Genomic DNA, 19,700 nt, shown 5'->3' on the forward strand with positions numbered 1-19,700 from the left:
GTAGGTACGACACTTTTTTCCCCCTCCTGTTTTCGCCTGGTACTGGCTCTCCTGGGTGGGAATCTCCGCTCCGGCCTGTGTTCCCCAGCTCGGCTCCGGCAGGGATGTCGCCTCCCTCCCTGTGCCCCGCGGCCACACGTGCTCGCCCTCCGAGCGAGGAGCAAACCCTGCAGCCCCTGGGTTGGGAGGAGGCTCCTTGTGGAATGGAAATGGATTTGCTCACAGCCCCTGGGTTGGGAGGAGGCTCCTTGTGGAATGGAAATGGATTTGCTCAAAGCAATGATGAGCGAAGTATAGTCTGAACTGGTATTGCCGGGACGCTGTCCCTGCTCTGACCAGGGCATGATCACTTAATCTTCTCTCTGAGCTTCCTTAGGCCAAGCTCGTCTGGAGGAAACAGCTTTGCTGCTTCTTGAAACTTTCTTGATGCACCCCCAAAAAATACTGAAAAAATATTAAGAATTTTTAGCCGTTTCTTTTAATAGTAGAAAAATAAAACCTTGATTTGAAAAATGAGTAGTGCAAGTACCCAAACCCAAACAAGTATCTTGCTGCAATCCTGCGTTTAGGACTGAGCTTGCAGCGAGGAGGTTTCTTGTTTTGTCTCCTGTGTATGACAGGGCTTGTGAAATTCAAGATACTCTGCCATTGGACTTCCCTTTAAGTGCAGTGCAGACTCTGTAAGGAGGAGTCTGAGCTGCCTGTCCTGTAGGTGCTCAAGAGCAGTTGGCTCAGCTGTGTTCTCATCTAGCAATTCCCAGCATGGGGCCTGGAGTATTTCTGGAATACTCTCCATGAAGAGCCCCTTTGAGGCTGGGGGAGAGGCTGGGCTAGTTAAGCAAGGAGAGGAAAAGAGATAGAGCTGTTTTCTAATCCAGTTTTTTGTTCTTTTCCAGGTCCTGATGACATCCATGGAGGTTTTTCAACTGAGCTTGGCCGTGGCACTGAGTGCCATGATCTGGGAAAGGGACTGGAGTTGGACCAAGGGTTGGACTTGATGATCTCAGAGGGCTTTTCCAACCCAGTGGATTCTGTGATTCTGTGATCTTTACATTCATTTCTCTCTTCCTGTGGAGAAGCAAATGTTTATGTGGAATATATACCTAGGAGTGTGTTATGGTGGTTTCCCCTTAACAGGAGAAGCCACATGGTTCCTGTTAAGGAAACAGGAAAAGCAGCTCAATTGCTCATACACTACTTTTTGAACACTGCCTGGATGGGCTGTGAATGTGCCTTAAGTTTACTAATTATTTTTTAACAGACTTGCAAAGTCAGGTTCTGGCAGTGAGGTATTGGGCAACTCCACTGCTGCTGTTAATGTTGGTGAAATTGTATTAAGCAACAATAAAGCATCCCAAAGGCATGTATGATACATGACTGTGTAGAAATCACAAATTAATGTGTGTTCAAAGGTTGGTTTAATAAAGTTGGTATTACCTGAAAAAAACTTTGTCTCAATCTTTAGCCCATCATGGCTTTAAGAACATTATTGCTGTTAAAAAGCAGGTAAATGGGAATTTTTCAGCAACCCTGACTGGTTTTCTAGTTTTGTTTTAGAACATTAAACCTGTTAAATATATATGTATTCGGCTACAAAGGACAGGTTTCAAAGGAGTCAAATCCAAGCTGGCATTCTGAAGCTACTACAGGAACACAAAATCCACCAGGTGACTGCTGAGCCTGTCACCATTGTGGGCTTAATGCCTGTTACAGGAGTAAAATCTAATTTAAAGAGCAATTTAATGTTCAAAAGTGATTACAGCTGCTCAGGTGAGTCAGCACTTCTGTCCCAGGTCTACCCAGTTTCTCCCTGAGCAGCAGATGGATAATTTGGAAAGGATAGGAAGGGTAAAAGGAAAATAAACTGCTTGTGAAATTGAGTCATCAGTGAAATGCTTCAGCCCTTTATTTACATCAGCAGTTGCACTGGAGTCACCAGGACATCCATATCTGGCCCAAAGCCAACTCTGGGAAAAGTGACACCTCATAATCTCACACCTTGATGGGATTTCTCTTCCAGTAAGATGTGTGTGCCCTTACTGGATCTCTGAGGGAAAAGAGGTGTCTTCATGGGTCCTGTGACTACTGGAAAAAGGAGAAATGAGACACTTTTTATAGTGGCACAGGTCAAAGGGTCTGGAAGTTGCACAAGGATGGTAAGACAACTGTCAGGGACAAATCTCATTTGTTGCAGTAGGTGTTTTCCAGAGCACCTTCAGGAGGATGCAAATTACTGTTTTCCCACATTATTCAATAACCTTGCTTATCTTGCTTACAGGTGAGGGAGGATATTGGAGATTTTTATCTTCTGGAACAGAGCTGAAGTGGGGGGAAAATGAGATGTCTGGTTCAGTAGTTTAAATGTTTGAAGATATCTCTTAATGTGGAAAGAACTTTGTGCAGTAAACTTTGCTCTTGCATTCAGTAAGCAGTCACTGATGTCTGGAGCACTTCTGCTCCCTGAGTCAGGAAAAAACCCTTCCACCCTGAAAAATCAGGTGGCAAGCAGGAACCAGCCATGTCTCACCAGTTTCCTTTCCTTGTGTTCAGTGACAGGATGTTTTGTATTGATATGAATGTGCTACGTGGCTGGGACTGCAATAATTGCAATGTAATACTTAAAGATTAATGATTCTCAGTCTACAAAATGCTAATCTTACATCCATTATCATCACATGAAAAGATGAAAGCAGCTTCAGTCTGGTCTGTCTCAGGTAAATAGAGCCCCCAGAGAAGTAAATGCTGTTTTTCCAATAACCAGAAAATAATTAGGTTCTCAATCAAGAAAGAATTTTGCTTTATAAAAGCAGATAATAATGAATGCAAAGACTTATTTAAGAAAAAACAACTCCCATCATTTGGCAGTTTCTCTTTTAATCTGGTTTGTCATTTTCTTCCCTTGTGCAGAACATGTAACAAGTCTCTTGTATCCCTGTTTGCACACATGACCTCTTGTTGTTAATGAGTCAAAAGTCTTCGTTTAGAACCCTTGATGGCAATTAGGGGCACGATGTTCTCAGTTCAGGGGTGAGTAGCCTGAAAATGCAGAGGCTGAAGGGCAGCATGACCAGAGCAGAGGTTTAAGCCTCTCTCCTCCTCTTTCACAAGCACCAGTGCCAGAGCTCAGCCTGGGAAGCTGCTAAAGAAAGAGTAACTCTCCTGGAGAGTTTCCCACCTCTTTAATTTGCTGGCTCATGCCCTCGAGCAGGGCTTTTACCAGTGCTAGTCTTTGATCCTCATATCTGCATTCTTCTTATCCAAATCAATGTTCCTTCCCTTTCAGCTGGTCTTTGAAAGCATTTCTGTGCCAGCTGACAGACTGGGGCTGTCTGATCCCTCTGGAACTGCCACAGGATGTTGGAACAGCTGATCAACAAAGGGGAGAGCCTTGGCAGAAGGCACAGAGGCAGCAGAACTGATGTACCACCAAACTCAAAGGAGCTGTAGAGCTCACTGAGGAGCTGCAGCAGAGCCAGAATTCTTCTGTGGCATGTAAGAAGGGGCAGTGGAGGCTCCCAGCAGCCTTTCAGCTCTCAGGGGTGTACAGTTTGACAAGGTGCTGCAGCTCTGTGGCATAACCTGTGACAGGGCAGCGCTGGTGAGCCTTCACGTGGCTGTAAATGCAGCGGTAGCAGAACACGAAGCCGGAGGTGGACAGGGCCGTGGCGTTCACGCGGACCCGGCGGCACAGCGGGCACACCGTCTTCAGTCTGGGGAGCACAGCTGAGCTGGGCTCGGGGTCCAGGTGCACGGGGGGTGGGGGAGTTGGGAGTGCTGTCAGAGCCTTGATGGTCTCCTGGTTCTCTGAGGAGTACCACCAGTCCAGGAACTGGAGGAAGAACACGCTGACGGACAGCCCCGTGGAGAGGGAGAAGGCGATGCCGCCCAGAGCTTTCCTCGCTGCCAACTGCACTCGTGAGCTAAAGCTGTAGCAGAGAGGGAAGTGTGGAGAGGTGGTTACTACTGCACATTGACCCACATAGAAACTCTGGAAATATGTACTTGGGGAGTCACTGCTTCCTACAGCTCCTTAACGCCGAGAAGTTGGTCAGCCTGTCCCATGTTTGTATCAGGCATCTTGTTAGGATGTTTCTCTCAGATTCTTTGTATTTTAAGAAAGATCCAAATCCTCTTCTATTCAGAAGTCTAAATTAGGAGAGTTTGGATTGAGGGGACCTGGACCACTGAGCATTTTACTTGTGGATGACCATTTTACAGGATATTAAGTGTGGTCATGACTAACTGTTGCTCAGGAAAATCCAAGAGCTAAGCTTCAGTCCTTTTAGCAACATTGCTGCAATCTACTTCCCTTCTAGGAAAAGTGCAGATGAAAACTGAACAGGATAAAGGCTGGCATACCCAAAAAGACCTCCAAACACTGCAATTTCATTACCACAAAATGCCAAGCTAATCCCTCCTGTTTCCTTATTTTCACTAACAATATGCCCTTTTGGAGCACATTTTGCCATTCTTCATCTTGAAGAATTTCTGGAGAAAAAGGCACTTTTTACTTTGCAGCATCAGCTCTCAATTAACACACCCATGGAACCCCCTGGAGGGCAACAGGCTCTGACATACCTGTGTGTCTGACTTGAGGTGGCTCCAGCCAGTTTCTTCTCCAGGGCCTGGATATCCTCTGCAGTCAGCCTGACCAGGCGGACCCCAGCCAGCCTCAGCAAGGGGGAGTGATGCTGAGCTTTCCCAAGGATGTAGCACAGCTGCTGGATAAGAAACCAGCCCTCCCAGGTCATGTTCACAAAGGGGTAGGCAGCCAGAAAGGCTCTGTAGAAGCGCTTCCAGGACGAGGATGGAGGGTGGATGGAGTACTCATCCTCCTCCCTCAGGATGGACACCAGTTTCTCCAGCTTTCCTTTCAGGTAAGGAACAAGAACCAGCAGGAGCAGCGACTTCCAGTGCTGCCTCTTTGGCAGCCCGGCCGTGGCCAGGGGCTGCCCTGTGCCCTCTCCCATCGGGATCCTCTTCAGGCTGTAGAAGTTCTCCGAGAAGGATGCGCTGCACCTGGCCAGGTAGTGCTGCTGGAGCAGCAAGTCCAGGAGGACGTAGATCTCGTCAAACCAGCGCCAGAGGGAGCCAAACCGGGCGGGATTAGACTCAGCAAGCACCTATTGGGACAGGGAGACAGAACAGGAGTGTTCTCAGAACAGTTTGGGGTGGAAGGGGCGATAAAGCCCATCCAGGCCCGACCCTGCCATGGGCAGGGACACCTTTCATAGCCCAGGTTGCTCCAATCCTGTCCAGCCTGGTCTTGGATACTCCAGGGATGGGGCAGCCACAGCTTCTCTGAGCAACCTGTGCCAGGGTCTGCCCACCCTCACAGGGAAGGAAGTGAAAGTGGAGTAATCATAGAATCAGTTGGGTTGGAAGAGACCTCCAAGATCATCAAGTCCAACCCTTAATCCAACCCCACTTTGATCACCAGATCATGGCACTGAGTGCCACATCCAGTTTCACCTTAAAAACCTCCAGGGTCGGAGAATCCACCCCCTCCCTGGGCAGGCCATTCCAATGCCTGAGCACTCTCTCTTTAAAGAACTTCTTTCTGATATCCAACCTAAACCTCCCCTGGCAGAGCTCAAGCTGTGCCCTCTTGTCCTACTGTTGGTTGCCTGAGAGAAGAGACCAATCCCCTCCAGTCAGGGACTTTTACAGAGTGATAAGGTCTCCCCTGAGCCTCTTCTTATCATTCTCTACAACTACGTGAAAGGATGTTGTAACCAGGTGGGGATTGGTAATGTACCAAATGATAAATTACTACAGCTCTAAATAACTCCGGTTCGGGACCGTCCCAACTGTCCCAGTGCCTGTGAGTGCAGCCGGAGTTACACCCGGCCCCGCCGCTCTCCCCTCCCTCCCGCGCGGCCCCGCTCGCCTCACCTTGACCAGGTGCTGCAGGGCGGGTTTCACGGCGGCCATCAGGCTGTCCTGGGCCACCGCCTCGAACACGGACGGCCTGTCCGCGCCGGCCGGAGCCGTGAGGTGAGCGCCCACCTCCGCCATGGCAGCGCCGCGTCCGCCCCGCTCCGCCCGACCGCCAGGGGGCGCCCCGCGCCGCGCCCCCCGCAGGCACCGCTCCGCCCCTCCCACCCGGAAGTGCGGGCCGGCCTGCGCTCCGCCCGCTCCCACCGCTCTATGGTGGCGGGGCGGGGCCGCTCTGGGCGGGGGAGGGTTTGGTCTCGCTGCTCGCGAGTCCGCCCAGCCCCGCCGCTTCCGGTTCCGCTGCCGCCCCCGCAGCCGTGAGTGAGGTCCGTGAGGGGCTCCGGGAACTGGGGACACTGGGGGGACTGGGATGGGGCCCGGAGGGGCACTGGGGGCGGGTACGGGGAGGGAGGGAGCGGGCGGCACTGGGACAGGGGGACTGGGATATCGTGGGGAGGGGATACTGGGAGGAGATGAGCGGTACTGGGAGGGGGGACTGAGGACGGAACTGGGATAGGATGGTGAGGGACACTGGTGGGGTATTGGTGGCGGCTGAAGGGATGCTGGGAGGGGATACTGGGAGAGGGGACTGGGATAGGGCTGGGAGGGGCACTGGGAGGGGATACCGGGAGAGGGGACTGGGATAGGGCTGGGAGGGGCACTGGGAGGGGATACCGGGAGAGGGGACTGGGATAGGGCTGGGAGGGGCACTGGGAGGGGATACCGGGAGAGGGGACTGGGATAGGGCTGGGAGGGGCACTGGGAGGTGATACTGGGAAGAGGTGAGGGGCACTGGTGAGGCCCCGGTATTGGGCGGGGGGATGGCACAGGGAGAAGTGAAAGTCGCTGGTGAGGCACTGGGGATACTGGGAGGGGTTACTGGGAGAGGGGACTGGCACAAGGTGCTCCAGTGGCTCTGGGCCACGCTTGGGCTGTCATGTGGCTCTTTGAGAGGCTTTTCAGGAGCAGTGGGAACCCCACTTAGCACTGGAGCTAAAGCCGGGATCACTTTGGAGATTTGGGGGTGCAACACTGGATTGTCTCAATGCCAGAGAGCTTGGATGTATCCTGAGGCCTTAACCTGCCTCCTTCCTGGTGATTCCTGTGTGGAATCTGGTGGGGAGTGGATCAGGCTGTTATTAAAGCAGGTGTTGGTCAGACAGAGGGTTCTGTTTTCTGTGTGACTTCGGGCAGAGGAGGTTTATCTTCCTGGTTATGATGGTTCTTTAGTCCTTTCACTTAACCTTTCACTTCACTGTTTTGGCTCAGTCTACATTTAAATGTCAATGAACAGCATTAAACATTCCTGGAGCTTTCTGGAGCAATTCCTCTATTTCATCTCTTCTTGTTTGCTCCTGGATCAGGAGCCTTTTGCTGTCAACTTCAAACACCTCTTACCTGTTTCCACCTTAGCAAGTGCTGGACACAAACAGTAGTAGGGAGTGAGCAATCTGGTGGAGCTGTTCTAAAAACACAAGGCTGTTCATGATGTTGTCATCATTTATCTTAGGCCCCTTCAGTTTAGATTTGTGTACAAGCAGCTGGCAATTTGTGGGGGTTGTACCAACAGCAGTGCTTGAAATATCTGGGCTGTTTTGGTTCCATTTGCTGCAAACCATTCTGAGGTTGTTAGTGATGAGATAACACTCAGTGCTGTCTGTGAACAATGAGCAAAGCAAGCCCCTGACATGCATGGAGCAAAAATGTGTGTGCTCAGGAGAAAAAGAGCTTTATCCTGTGCTGCTCCTGCACTGGGGTGGTTTGGTTGTTGACCTAAGTCAGCTCTATCAAAGCAGGTTGCAAACACATGGGCTGTGCTTGGCTCTGGCTGAGGGTTTCTGGGATTCTTCATGTTCCCAAGCATGTGATCCAGAGGGAGTGATGCTGTGAATGACCCTTCCCCCCAAAACCAGGACTTTGAGCCACGTTAGTGCAGGGTCAGATAAAAAGTAAAGGTCCTTTAATATCACAGGCCTATGGCCCACAGGAATACAGGATGACAGGCATGTGTCTCAGTTCTTGTTTCCATGGCTTTTATAATAAGATCCCTCCAATCATTGCTTTACACATTTCTCAGTTCAGCCCCAGTCCCACCCCTGGTCCAACCCCTGGAATTGGGTCTGGGGTCGTCAAGACCCTCTGTCTTCATCAGTTCCTCTTCCTTGGGCACACAAAGGTCTCTTGGAGTTCATCCACTTCTGGCTTTTGGGTCACTCTGACCTGTGTTTATGTTTCATTCTGTGGGCCTTCTGATATCCTTCAGCTCTACCTTGGAAAGGAGTCTAAACAAGATTAATTAACTCAAGGAATTTGAGCTCCCTATTCTGGGACAGGGGTAGTGATAGAAAGGCATTAAACTTAAACTGTTAGAAATATTAACCCTCTAAAAATCTACAACTACTGTGTTCCTAAAATCTACAAAATGTGAAAATCAGAACAAAAACCCCTTTGGCATCAGAGAAAACCAGCAAAATGTCCTGTTTTAGGGATTCAAGGATCATCTCTGGAATTCAGTGAGTTTCCTCCCTCTGTGTGTGTGGCTTTGTGCAACTGGGAGGATGCTTGTGGTGCTTTGGGGTTTTTTTCTCCTTGATTTTTCCCTTTAATCTGCTGCTCTGGCCCCTGTTAAAGCTCCATAAGAGTAGCTCAGCTGGGAGATACAACCCTGGCAGACAAATCCACATAAAACACAAACAAAGAACATGAGGCCACATTCAGTGCCTTTTCTGTGGCCCTGTGCCAAACACTCTGAGAGAGAAAAACACTTAAGTCATCTTTTAAGCTGGGCTCAAATCCAAAGGACTGTGCCAAATAACGTTGCAGCTGAACAGACTCTGGTTTTAATTACAAACCAGGCCCCAGAGCAGCCTCTGCTTTCAGGGGACTGTGATATTTTTTGCTGGAAAAATTGCAGTGTTGTGGCACCCGTGGCTTTCCCAAGCCAGCCTTTGTTTGGGAAGGAGGATAAACCTCCTCTGTGGGAATAAGGTGCTTCCCAAGCTGTCTCCAGGCATAGTTGGCTCTCCAGCTTGGAAAAGAAAGGGAGAGAAATCAAACCAAACCCAGTCATGGTGCCTAACTGGGATGTGACAGTAACCACGGGGCAAGCAGGAGCTCCAGGGAACTGGGGAAAGCAACAGGTTGTTCCTCTCATCCAGTTGTTTGGCAGTTGGACAAGATGATCCCTGCAGTGCCATGTGGGACATGGAGAAGGAGGTGGGAACTGGGGCTGGGGCTGGGAATTCAACAGCTGAGGTGTTGGGCTGATCCAGGTGGATGGGGGAAAAGAATCATAGAATGGATTGGGCTGGAAAAGCCCTCTGAGATCATCAAGTCCAACCCTTGATCCAACCCCACTGTAATCACCAGCCCATGGCACTCTGTGCCATGGGCTGGTGATCACAGTGGGGTTGGATCAAGACATGGTGGATTCTCACTCAGTGCCACATCCATAGAATCACAGAATCATAGAATCAATTGGGTTGGAAAAGCCTTCTGAGATCATCAAGTCCAACCCTTGGTCCAACTCCAGTCCCTTTACCAGATCATGGCACTCAGTGCCACAGCCAAGCTCAGCTGAAAAACCTCCAGGGATGGGGAATCCACCCCCTCTCTGGGCAGCCCATTCCAATCCCTGAGCACTCTCTCTGCAAAGAATTTCTTTCTGATATCCAATTAAATTTCCCCTGGCAGAGCTTGAGCCCATCGTGCCCCCTTGTCCTGTTGCTGAGTGCCTGGGATGGAGTTGGGGTTGGCTCAGGGATGAGGAAGGGAAGTGTTAAGGAACACCCAGCTGGTTGCACTGCTGGGCTGAGTCTTGGAGTTCAGGGCTGTGCTGGTCCTTTTGCTGCTGAGCAAGCAGGACCTGCAGGGTTTAGAGGCAAGACATTTAGGGAACAGATGACTTAGTGCTTTGCTGGCAGTGCTTGAGGTCATGGAAGGATATGTAAGAAAAGGGGAATTGAGGGGAACAATAGAAAAAAGAGGTAAGACATGAAAAAAGCCATTTTTAGTGTGGTTTTAGGGTTATAGTTCCTGGCACTGGTACAGACTGTTTCATCAAGAGCAGTAAAACTGCCCACTCCTCTGCTTGGTTTTCTGCCAGTACTTGAAAATGCTTTGAGTCATGTTTGACACAGAGCTGGCAGTTGTCAGAATAAAATGATGGACATCCACATATATCAGGACAACCCCTGTATTCTGAGGCATTAATAATTCAGTTCTGTGGAGCAACAGAAGTGCTGGAGAGCCCCTTCCTTCAGCTCTCCTCAGCACTTTGCTGGCCCAACAGTGTTTCTCGCTCCTGTCCACAAAACAAGCAGTGCAGCACTGAAATAATAAGCTTGTGTGTGTCTCAGAGGTGGGATGTTGGATCTTGGCAGAGGAGGATTTCCATTTCAGGCTTGAGAGAACTGAAAAGTAATGGCTTTTCTTTAAAAAAAAAAACCCAGACAGCTGCTTTGCATCTTCTGGGAACAAAAGAAGGGACAGAAATGAAAGGCCTGGGGGTGGGTGTTGCAAGTGGGGCTAATTGTGCCTTCCATCAAGATGCAGCACAGGGAAACATCGTTAGGGGGAGATGACAGTTTCCTTTGTCTGAAAGGTGGACTTCTCACTGCCAGGAGAGAGATTAAATGTGCTTTTTCTTGGAAAATGAAGTGGTGCACCTGGGAAAGATGAGCTGCAGAACATACCGGGATCTGCTGCTTAATGAGGAGTTAAAAAAGGCCTTTTCCCTTCTGAGAGTGGGAACTGGGAAAGCTTTCCCACCCCCTCCACCTCGGGCTGTTGTATTTTCACCAACATTGTTCATCTGAGCCCTTTAAATCCCTGGGTTTGCCGAGCAATACCAGCAGCAGGTGCAGGATGAGGATGGGCAAACTTGTGCCTGTGGCTGCAAAGCATTTGCTTCTTCCCTCCCCTCCTGTCCTTCCTCTGAGCTCCTGCCTCCCAAACAGGGTGTTGCCATCAAACAGCACTGGGACCTGACCTGTTCTTTCTTGTTATTGTTGTTACTCTCAGGTGTTTTAAGGAACTGGAGCCATGACTGACGCCAAATACTTCACGCCCAATAAAAAAGGTTGGTGTTAATCTGGTGCAGTGGATTGGAGGTGGTGGGTGGTTATTTTTACACAGTTTTTTTTTAAATGCATGCAGGAGAACTTGTGCTTTTCTTGTGGCTCTGTCCCTGTTTCTCTTCTTAATCATCCAGGGAGAAACTTCCAAAGTAGGTCACATGGTGACAAAAGACAAAACTGGTGTGTTATATGGGTTTGTGAAGCACAAAATGACCCAAATTGCTGCTTTTTCCAGGATCAAAGAGCAAAATATTGGAGCCTGAAGTGCAGATCTGGTCAGAGACAAAATTTTAGTTGTGGGCTAACAAGTTCTACACTGAGGATGGTTCTATGGGCATCACAGGATTAAACTGATGGAGAGGCATTTAATATTTTGGGGATAAGGGTACTTACATTAAGTAAAGGTGATGAGTTTTCCTATTGCCATTCCCACCAAAGCTGCAGAGCCCTGTTTGGCTTTGCTGTGACTTTACTGCAGGTGTGGGGGTCACCTCACCTTGGGACAAACTCCTGCCCTTAAAAATGGGAAGCCTGGGAAGGATCTTTGAGAACATTTTACCCATTCAGCTGTTTCAGAGCTGGGCTCGTTCTTCTCTCCCAGACAGATTTTATTTTCTAACCTGTTTGTAAACAAAACCCTCTTGCTGAGTGCAATTTAAGCCTGGTGTTGCTCATCCTTCTCCAGTAGATATGGAGAATGTTTTGCATTAAACTCTGCTTTTCAAAATGGAATCACAGAATCCCAGACTATTCTGAGCTGGGAGGGACCCACAAGGCTCATCAAGTCCAACTCTGAAGTCAATGGCCCACACAGGGGATTGAACCCATGACCTTGGCATTATTGCAACCAAGTTTTAACCAACTGAGCTCATCTCAATGTCTGAGTGCATCTGATGAATGCTTGCCAGGGAAAAAAAACCTACACTGTTGATCAGTTTGTTTCATTAAGCTTCAGAATGAGCCCATAAATGAAGCTAATGCAGCTGACATCTTTCTAAGCAGCAACTGTCTGTAAGTTCAGTCCTAAAGGCAGGTTTTTCAGGGGTGGCTGCAGGAAGTCAGCCTGCATAGTGTGGGCTCTGGTGAGCTCTGCTGCTGGCTCAGCTCTGCTCCAGGTTGGGTGAGTAATGCCCGTGTCCCTCCCTCAGGCAGGAGGGATGATGAGTGGTCTCTGCACTCCATCCTGCACAGCAGCAACTGCTCCTTTTCTGAAGTACCTGGCAGTCCCTTTGTGTCAGTAATTGCTGCTGCTGCCCTCACAAAGGGACATTGGTGTGTAGGAATTGAAAGTTGGGGCTAAAATGTATTTTCCCAGAAATATTTTAGTATTTGTAATGTGTCCTGTTGCTCCAGGGGTTGTTCAGCCTGGAGAAGAGGAGGCTCAGAGGTGACCTCAGCACTCTCTGGAAGTGCCTGAAGGGAAGTTCTGGCCAGGTGGGGGTTGGTCTCTTCTCCCAGGCACTCAGCAATAGGACAAGGGGGCACAATGGGCTCAAGCTCTGCCAGGGGAAATTGAAGTTGGAGAACAGAAGGAAATTCTTTGCAGAGAGAGTGCTCAGGCCTTGGAATGGGCTGCCCAGAGAGGGGGTGGATTCCCCATCCCTGGAGGTTTTTCAACTGAGCTTGGCCGTGGCACTGAGTGCCATGATCTGGTAAAGGGACTGGAGTTGGACCAAGGGTTGGACTTGATGATCTCGGAGGTCTTTTCCAACCCAATCCATTCTATGATTCTGTGATTCTATGGATGTGGCACTGAGTGAGAATCCACCATGTCTTGATCCAACCCCACTGTGATCACCAGCCCAGGGCACAGAGTGCCCTGGGCTGGTGATCACAGTGGGGTTGGATCAAGGGTTGGACTTGATGATCTCAGAGGTCTTTTCCAACCCAATCCATTCTATGATTCTGTGATTCCACTGGGAGTGCTGCTGGCTGTCCTTCCTGCAGAAAGCTGCCTGTCAGCTGGGAGCATTATCCTTCTCATGCCACTGGCTCTGTCTGGAACAGGCCTGATAAACAGTTTTTTTGCACATGTTGCTTTATTTTACAAACTTGCTTTGCCAATGTGGTGACCCAGCCTGAACTGACTGTCCACACAGTAATATCTGGAAGAATTTGTGTTGTGGGAAAAGCTGCTTTGGCAACCTTGGACTCCAGGCAAGATGTGTTACATGCAGCTTTTGTTAGGAGTAGCTCTGTCTGTGCAGCTTGAAAGGAATTTATTCCACTGGACTAAATAGATGCTTTCCTGTTTCAGCCACAGCATTTGGGCTCCACTCCAGTTTTCCCAGGAAGCAGGCCATGATGAGAAAAGTTAAAAAGCCTGGGCAAAATTCCTAGCTTAGTTTTTGTTTCTTGCAGGCACAAATCTGGCATCTCCAAATATCTTTTCATCCTGGTTATATAATAGTTGTCTCTGAGAAGCAGACACTACAGGGCTGTGATTTGGTGTTCTGGAAGTGGGAGAGCTGCAACATGCAGGTTCTTGTGAACAGCCTTTTCCTCAGCAAGGTGTAGCCCAGTCCATTCCCTGGAGTGTTGCAGCTTTGCCTCTCACTGAACCATGTTCTCCATAAGCTCTGGCAGCTTCCATGTGCTGCTCTACCAGTTTTGTGGGAACAACAGGCTGGGAAAGTAAAAATTCACTCCTGAACCATCCCTGTAGTGAGACCCTTTCCTTCTCCCAAGAGGCTCAATCTGTTTTGTCTTCTGCCAGGAGAGATTTTTGAACTGAAGGGTGAACTTAATAATGAGAAGAAAGAGAAGAGGAAAGAAGCTGTAAAGAAGGTTATTGCAGCCATGACTGTGGGGAAGGATGTCAGGTAAAGGCAACTTGTACCTGTGGCAGCTCTCGTGGTCCTGGGACTCCGTCAGGGGTGGTGGCACAGCTGTCTGTGGAACAGCTCCAAGTTTGGCACCTTGGTGTGGCTTATGGTGAGGTTGGATGTGTCCTTGTCTAGGTTACAATTTTCTCAAGCTCCTTCCTGTTTCTGAGAACCAGAGAAACAGCTACTTTGAGTGTGATTTAGCCCAGTGCCAATAGCCCTTTTTATTTAGAACCCCTCCAGGATATGACCATTTCATGTGCCACTTTAAATGTTTCCTCCCTGCTTGCCATCCAGTGCTACAAAGGCAATTCCAAGTGTTTTCTTAGCCTTGCTTGTCATTGCATGAATCTGAGCTACATTTTAAAATGAGTGATTTTTAAATTGAACCTGTGTCTTAAAGGCCACCAGCATTTACCTTCTACAACACTGTCCCCAGAGTGTTCTTCTGTCTTTGAGACAACCAGAAAAACCTGCCTAAGTGAATGGTTTCTCCCTCCAGCTTCTCTTACTGGAGCCTCCCAGAGAGTCACAGCAGTCCTGCATTCAGTTCTGTTGCCACGGAAATCAGTATAAGGTTACAAATTTAGCATCGTGACTTCATCATAGAATGAAGTAACATAAACTGGAAGGAAAAAAACTAACCTTTTTTTGCCAACAGCATTTACCCCTCCCCTTACATCCCTAAATCTTACCTGGGGGCTGCAGAGATCTTTGTGAAATGTCCCGTGTCCTTCTGCAGTGATGTTTACAGATTGCTGCTTGGCATTGGAGTGAAACTCACCTTGTCAGTGTTTAAGCTCCTGAGCACTCTAGAATTTACCAGTCTGAAATTTGGCAGGTTCTTTGGAAGTGTCCTGCATGACCAAAACGTTTTTAAGCAACAATTTTCCTCTTGTGGGTTCATTTCCAGGCCTGACATGGTAGAATTTTCTTGGATGGTAAACTCCCCATTTAAAACACATTTAGGAAATTGCATTAGTTTTCACCTCTTCCAGAACTGACCTATGTTAAAGCCCTAGAAGAGATTAAATGATTAGTATAAAAGCCACTGCAAACTGTTTTGGGAAGGAAGGTGACCTTTTGTTAGACAGCAGGGTGCTTAAAGTGGAACTCCAGTTTTTCTGGCTTCTTTGATATTGTTGCTGTTCCCTTTCCATACCATTCTTTCCTTGTGGGTGGGAGTCTTGCTGTGCTGGAGGGCAGGAAGGCTCTGCAGAGAGGTCTGGGCAGGCTGGGTGGGTGGGCTGAGGCCACTGGATGAGGCTCAGTGGTGTGAACTCCTGCCCTTGGTCACAGCAACCCCATGGAATGCTCCAGGCTTGGGGCAGAGCAGCTGGAAAGCTGGAAAAGGCCCTGGGGGTGCTGTTTGACAGTGGCTGAACATGAGCCCAGGTGGACAAAAAGGCCAGTGGCCCATGGGCTGTATCAGAAATAGCGTGGCCAGAATAACCAGGATCATTCCCTGTGCTGCACCTCAAATCTTGGGTCCACTTTGGGGCTCCTCAAGTCAAGAAGGACATTGAGAGGCTGAAGCTTGTCCAGGGAAGGGCAGAGGAGCTGGGGAAGGGTCTGGAGCACAGGTCTGGTGAGGAGGAGCTGGGGGGGGCTCAGCCTGGAGAAAAGGAGGCTCAGGGGGGACCTTCTTATTCTCTACAGCTTCCTGAAAGGAGGTTGTGGCGTGATTGGGGTCGGGCTCTTCTTCTGGGTAACAAGTGGTAGGATGAGAGCAAACAGCCTCAAGTTGTGCCAGGAATGTTTATATTGAATTTTAATAGTCTGCCCAGGGCAGTGGTGGAGTCACCATCTCTGAAAGAGATTTAAAAATCATGTAGGTTTGACACTTGGGGACATGGTTTAATGGTGGGCTTGACAGTGCTAACATTTAAACTTCATGATCTTAAAGGTCTTTTCTAGCAATTCTGTGATTCTGTTCTTGCTTACTGTGTATTCCTGTGTTGTCCACCCAGCTCTCTCTTTCCTGATGTTGTGAACTGCATGCAGACTGACAACCTGGAGCTGAAGAAGCTGGTGTACCTGTACCTGATGAACTATGCCAAAAGTCAGCCAGACATGGCCATCATGGCTGTCAACAGCTTTGTGAAGGTAACCTGCTCCCAGGGCCCATCAGGAGTGGTCCAGCACAGTGGCTGTCACACATCCCCTTTGTCCATTAGCCTTTGGGAGCTGCTTTTGGACTCAGCCTCTGGGCTGGGCTCATGCTGAAGCCAAAGTTCTGGGTCTTTTCTCTCCACTTTTTGCTGTTATGGCAGAGGAGGTGACTGAAGCACCTCTGTAAGTGGTTATGAGAGGGTCTATTCAGGAGAAAGCTGCTTTTGTTGTTTTACCCACTTCTGGTGTTGGCTAACAGATTTTATCTGTTTCATCTCCCAGCTGTTGTAGCATCTCTGATAGATGGATGTTTGCTTCCTGTTGGAGTGTTTCAGCTGTACTCTGTGTGGAAAACCTTTGTCTGTGGTGAAACTGTAAGACAGTTCACTGGAGAAATAACAGCCTGAGTGCTGTGTTACCTTTAGTTCTGTTGTCAGGTTGCCTCTGCTTATCTGGGAAATGTTATTGCACATTATTCAAGATAAAAGCCAGTGCTTAGAGGAAGTTTGAAACTCCTTGTAGAGTCTAATGAAATCTGAGATACTGGGGAATAGAACTGAGTTTCAATTTTGTGTTGTGGTTCTTGAGGCAGAAAAAGATGAGTGCAGGTTATTTCTGGCCAGGGAAGGGCATCCCTCTCTGGACAGAATATTGGTGTCTGTATTTCAAGTGTAATTCTGTTGGAAGGGGCTGACAAACAAAATGGTATTTTCCATCTTGTTGCTTTTCCCTGCAAGGAAGTATCTGGTGTCCCTTTTGGCAAGCTGAGGGGCAAGTGTTGGTAAAAAGAGCAAGTGTTGACACTGGTCTGCACTAACTCAGCACTTCACACAGTTCAAGGTGTGGAATGCTCTGGTAAGAGCTGTGACTTCTCTTGTAATGCTTTAAGTGTTTTGTCAGCTGTAGGAAATTTAAAGAGTGAAAGGTAAATGGACCTTATGCTTTTGTAGGTCATTCTGCAGCCATCCTTTTACAGGCTGATTGTGGAGGAGCTCATGTAGGTGGATTGGATGTATGGAAAATTATGTAGTCTTGATGTATGAAGGTCTGTGTTTCTGTCTGGTTTTGCTTTTTCTTCATCAGAAAAGCACCTCTAGACCAGCCTTTGCTTAGTTCTTCATGTTACAACCCTAAGGGATGCATAGACCTTGATGGCTGTTGCATTGTATTTAGTTGTTGACTTTTCCCATTATATCTCTTGCTTTTGTAAGGCTGGAAATCAGTGTATTCTTTTTTCTGAAGGTTGCCTGTCATTTTGGTGGCGAGAGCTGCCTCTCTAGGTGCTGGATCTTATTGAAAGAAGCTTTGCCTGGGAGAACAAAGGCACACCAAGATCACAACTTTACAAGCTAACACAGCCTGAGAACATCTTGAGAACCAGCGAGTGCCACCTTTTAGCCCTGCCCTGAAATAATTGCCTGGTTTTTGTCGTGTAATCAGAGAGAATTCTTTTTGAGGGAGAGCAGCCTGACTGTGGCTGCAGGGAGGGCACCAGTGGGGGGTGATGGTGGTGGTGGTGGTGGTGCAGGTTTGTTGACTGGGTGCTGTGTCCCCCTGCAGGACTGTGAGGACCCCAACCCGCTGATCCGCGCCCTGGCCGTGCGCACCATGGGCTGCATCAGGGTGGACAAGATCACAGAGTACCTGTGCGAGCCCCTCCGCAAGTGTCTGAAGGATGAAGACCCCTATGTGAGGAAAACTGCAGCTGTCTGCGTGGCAAAGCTGCACGACATCAATGCCCAGATGGTGGAGGACCAAGGATTCCTGGATTCTCTGCGTGACCTGATTGCAGACTCCAATCCCATGGTAACGCCCCCCCAGAGCTCTGGGCAGATCATCAGAGATGTGAAGGGTCTTTAATTGCTGCACTGTGATGAATGTGTTGGTTAGAGAACAAGCTGTTGCCTCAGAAAACAGGAAATACCTTCTGTTGTTAAAGTGTTTGGGCTTTTGCCTGTGTTTTTTGTCTTGAGCTGCAGCAAAAGTGTAACTTCCTGGTCAGGTGAGTCATAAGAGCAAGAAATATTTGATGCTGTTCCCTCAATGACAGCTTGTAGTTACTGTTTCCCTGCAGGCTTTGGCTCTTCTTGGAATAAGAGGTTGGATGAATTAATTCACTAATGCAGATAAATCCACTGGCTTGTAATGAGTGGAGAAAATCAATGCTAATGTTTTTAATAAAGTTAAATGAGTCGTCAGAGTAGAGGTGGAGATCATGACCAAGAATTTCACAGGAGTAAATTACCTACTAAATCAGCATTTAATCATGGTTGATGAAGGGCCCATTTCCAAGCCAGGCATGTTCTGCTGTTATTTTGTAGCTAAAAGGTGGTTGCCAATGTATTGAAGTGTCCCACTGCTTAATCCCTTCATTCAATATTGTTTCCTGTTACCTACTGGAATCCAGTGAGCATATCCATATATGTCATCCAGGGAAGAAAACTTCTGCAGCTCAGTTTAATTCAGAATTTAAGGATGTGACCTCTATTTTTTTAGCTCTTTTAGAGCACAGAACTGGTGTTACCCTGCACATTATAAGGGCACAGCCAACAGCTCTTTCCATGGTGCATGAATCAAACCATATAAAGCAAATTGCTGTAGTAGCTGTCTCTGGGCAGGTTAGATGAACCAAGTGCAGGTGGTAAGGTGCCATCCCCTTTAACAAGAGAGTGAAGGCTGCTGATTGCTTTTTGTAAGACTTTCTAGAGCAGTGTAACTAGAGGTGTCTGACTTTCACAGGCACCAGTCTGAGCAGAGATCTCTGTCAGGAGACACAGACACCTCTTGCCCCTGATATCCACAAGCTGTTCTTTTTATCTGCCTGAATTTTCTCCTTATGCCAGGTTTCTGTATGAATACTGATAACTCCTTGAAGATGCTCTCTCTGTCTAAGCAACCTTGAGGCACGTAGAGAAACACCTGCTGTTTTAATTTTGTGTGGAGGGTGTGCCTTGCAGCCTCCAAAAGAACCTCCTTGGGTTGCTTTAGTTCCCCTTAAATGCTGGCCCTGCCCTTCACCAGCTCACAGGCAGCAATGGAATGTGCTGTGGACAAGGATAGAACCTCCTCTTCTCCTGGCCTTGCTTCCAGCTCTGATTTTCTTCTAATTACAGCCACTGGCTGTGAGTTGAAGAGCTCAGGCTGGAAAGATGTGGTACTTCAGGAGAAACTGATAAGATTTTTGTGCCCTTTCTGCTTGTTGATCTCAGTGGTTTGGTAAATGAACCACAGGCTGATAGGAGAGCACCAATATGTATTTAAAAAGTGCATTAACTTAATACTGACTTAAATTAATGGAGAGAAGAGAAAAGACACCAAAGGGCAGGGAATGCTCCATTTGCTAAATAAACCTCCAGAAGTAGCACAGGGAGTCCTAATAAAAGATCAGCAGAACTAATGAGCTGCTGGGTGGTAACAGGGTGGGCTGGGGCAGCAGAACCTTTGCAGCTGCTGCAGTTGGTGGCAGCTCTGCAGCTACTGAGGCTGGGCAGGGTCACAGTACCTGCCTCGTGTTGTGCTCACCTGCCCTTTCCCAAACTGAGGATTCACAGCAGTGAATGCAGTTTGGAGGAGGGATAGTGGTGGAAAGGCCTGTGGTGTGTGGTTTGGAGAGGATCATGTAGCTGGTGTTCCATGTAATGATTTCCCAGGTTGCACTGTAGATGGAGCATTATATTTTTGCTTTTTAAAGGTGCATGGGGAGAGATTTTCTCCAAGGTTTGAGGCTCTTATAGCTGCTGATTTAATA

At 48.3% G+C, this 19,700-nt stretch overlaps 2 protein-coding genes and 1 non-coding gene across 4 annotated transcripts in view; 2 read left to right on the forward strand and 1 right to left on the reverse strand.

Annotated features, from left to right (window-relative positions):
• The first annotated feature begins 274 nt into the window (after nt 1-274).
• LOC139681776 (Z30 small nucleolar RNA) lies at nt 275-370 on the forward strand. Its single transcript, XR_011699553.1, has one exon. It is a non-coding gene; the product is annotated as a Z30 small nucleolar RNA (small nucleolar RNA).
• Nucleotides 371-1,872: 1,502 nt separating this feature from the next.
• Nucleotides 1,873-6,042, reverse strand: PEX12 (peroxisomal biogenesis factor 12). The gene is made up of 3 exons (XM_071574965.1): nt 5,896-6,042; nt 4,579-5,123; nt 1,873-3,926 (listed from the first exon to the last, which is right to left on the reverse strand). Exons 1-3 carry the CDS (start codon nt 6,016-6,018, stop codon nt 3,527-3,529), a joined length of 1,068 nt encoding a protein of 355 aa, XP_071431066.1. The 5' UTR covers nt 6,019-6,042; the 3' UTR covers nt 1,873-3,526.
• A 134-nt stretch (nt 6,043-6,176) lies between these two features.
• AP2B1 (adaptor related protein complex 2 subunit beta 1) overlaps nt 6,177-19,700 on the forward strand; it is an 81,782-nt gene continuing 68,258 nt past the window's right edge. For both annotated transcript variants that reach the window (XM_071574750.1, XM_071574751.1), the window contains exons 1-5: nt 6,177-6,263; nt 10,960-11,017; nt 13,732-13,837; nt 15,811-15,946; nt 17,513-17,758. In XM_071574750.1, the coding sequence (XP_071430851.1) occupies nt 10,981-11,017; nt 13,732-13,837; nt 15,811-15,946; nt 17,513-17,758 (525 nt within the window). In that variant the 5' untranslated portion in view covers nt 6,177-6,263; nt 10,960-10,980. The remainder of the gene's footprint in view (nt 6,264-10,959; nt 11,018-13,731; nt 13,838-15,810; nt 15,947-17,512; nt 17,759-19,700) is intronic.

The sequence above is a fragment of the Pithys albifrons genome, chromosome 21 (assembly GCF_047495875.1).
Source record: "Pithys albifrons albifrons isolate INPA30051 chromosome 21, PitAlb_v1, whole genome shotgun sequence".
NCBI classification, from domain to species: Eukaryota; Metazoa; Chordata; class Aves; order Passeriformes; family Thamnophilidae; genus Pithys; species Pithys albifrons.

Bases quoted from the DNA above. Each gene is read 5' to 3' on its own strand.
- PEX12 (XM_071574965.1), bottom strand. From the start codon at position 6,018: ATGGCGGAGGTGGGCGCTCACCTCACGGCTCCGGCCGGCGCGGACAGG. The intron at 5,124-5,895 runs GTGAGGCGAGCG...CTGTCCCAATAG, and splicing joins CCCTGCAGCACCTGGTCAAG to GTGCTTGCTGAGTCTAATCC. The intron at 3,927-4,578 runs GTATGTCAGAGC...TCTCTGCTACAG, and splicing joins ACCTCAAGTCAGACACACAG to CTTTAGCTCACGAGTGCAGT.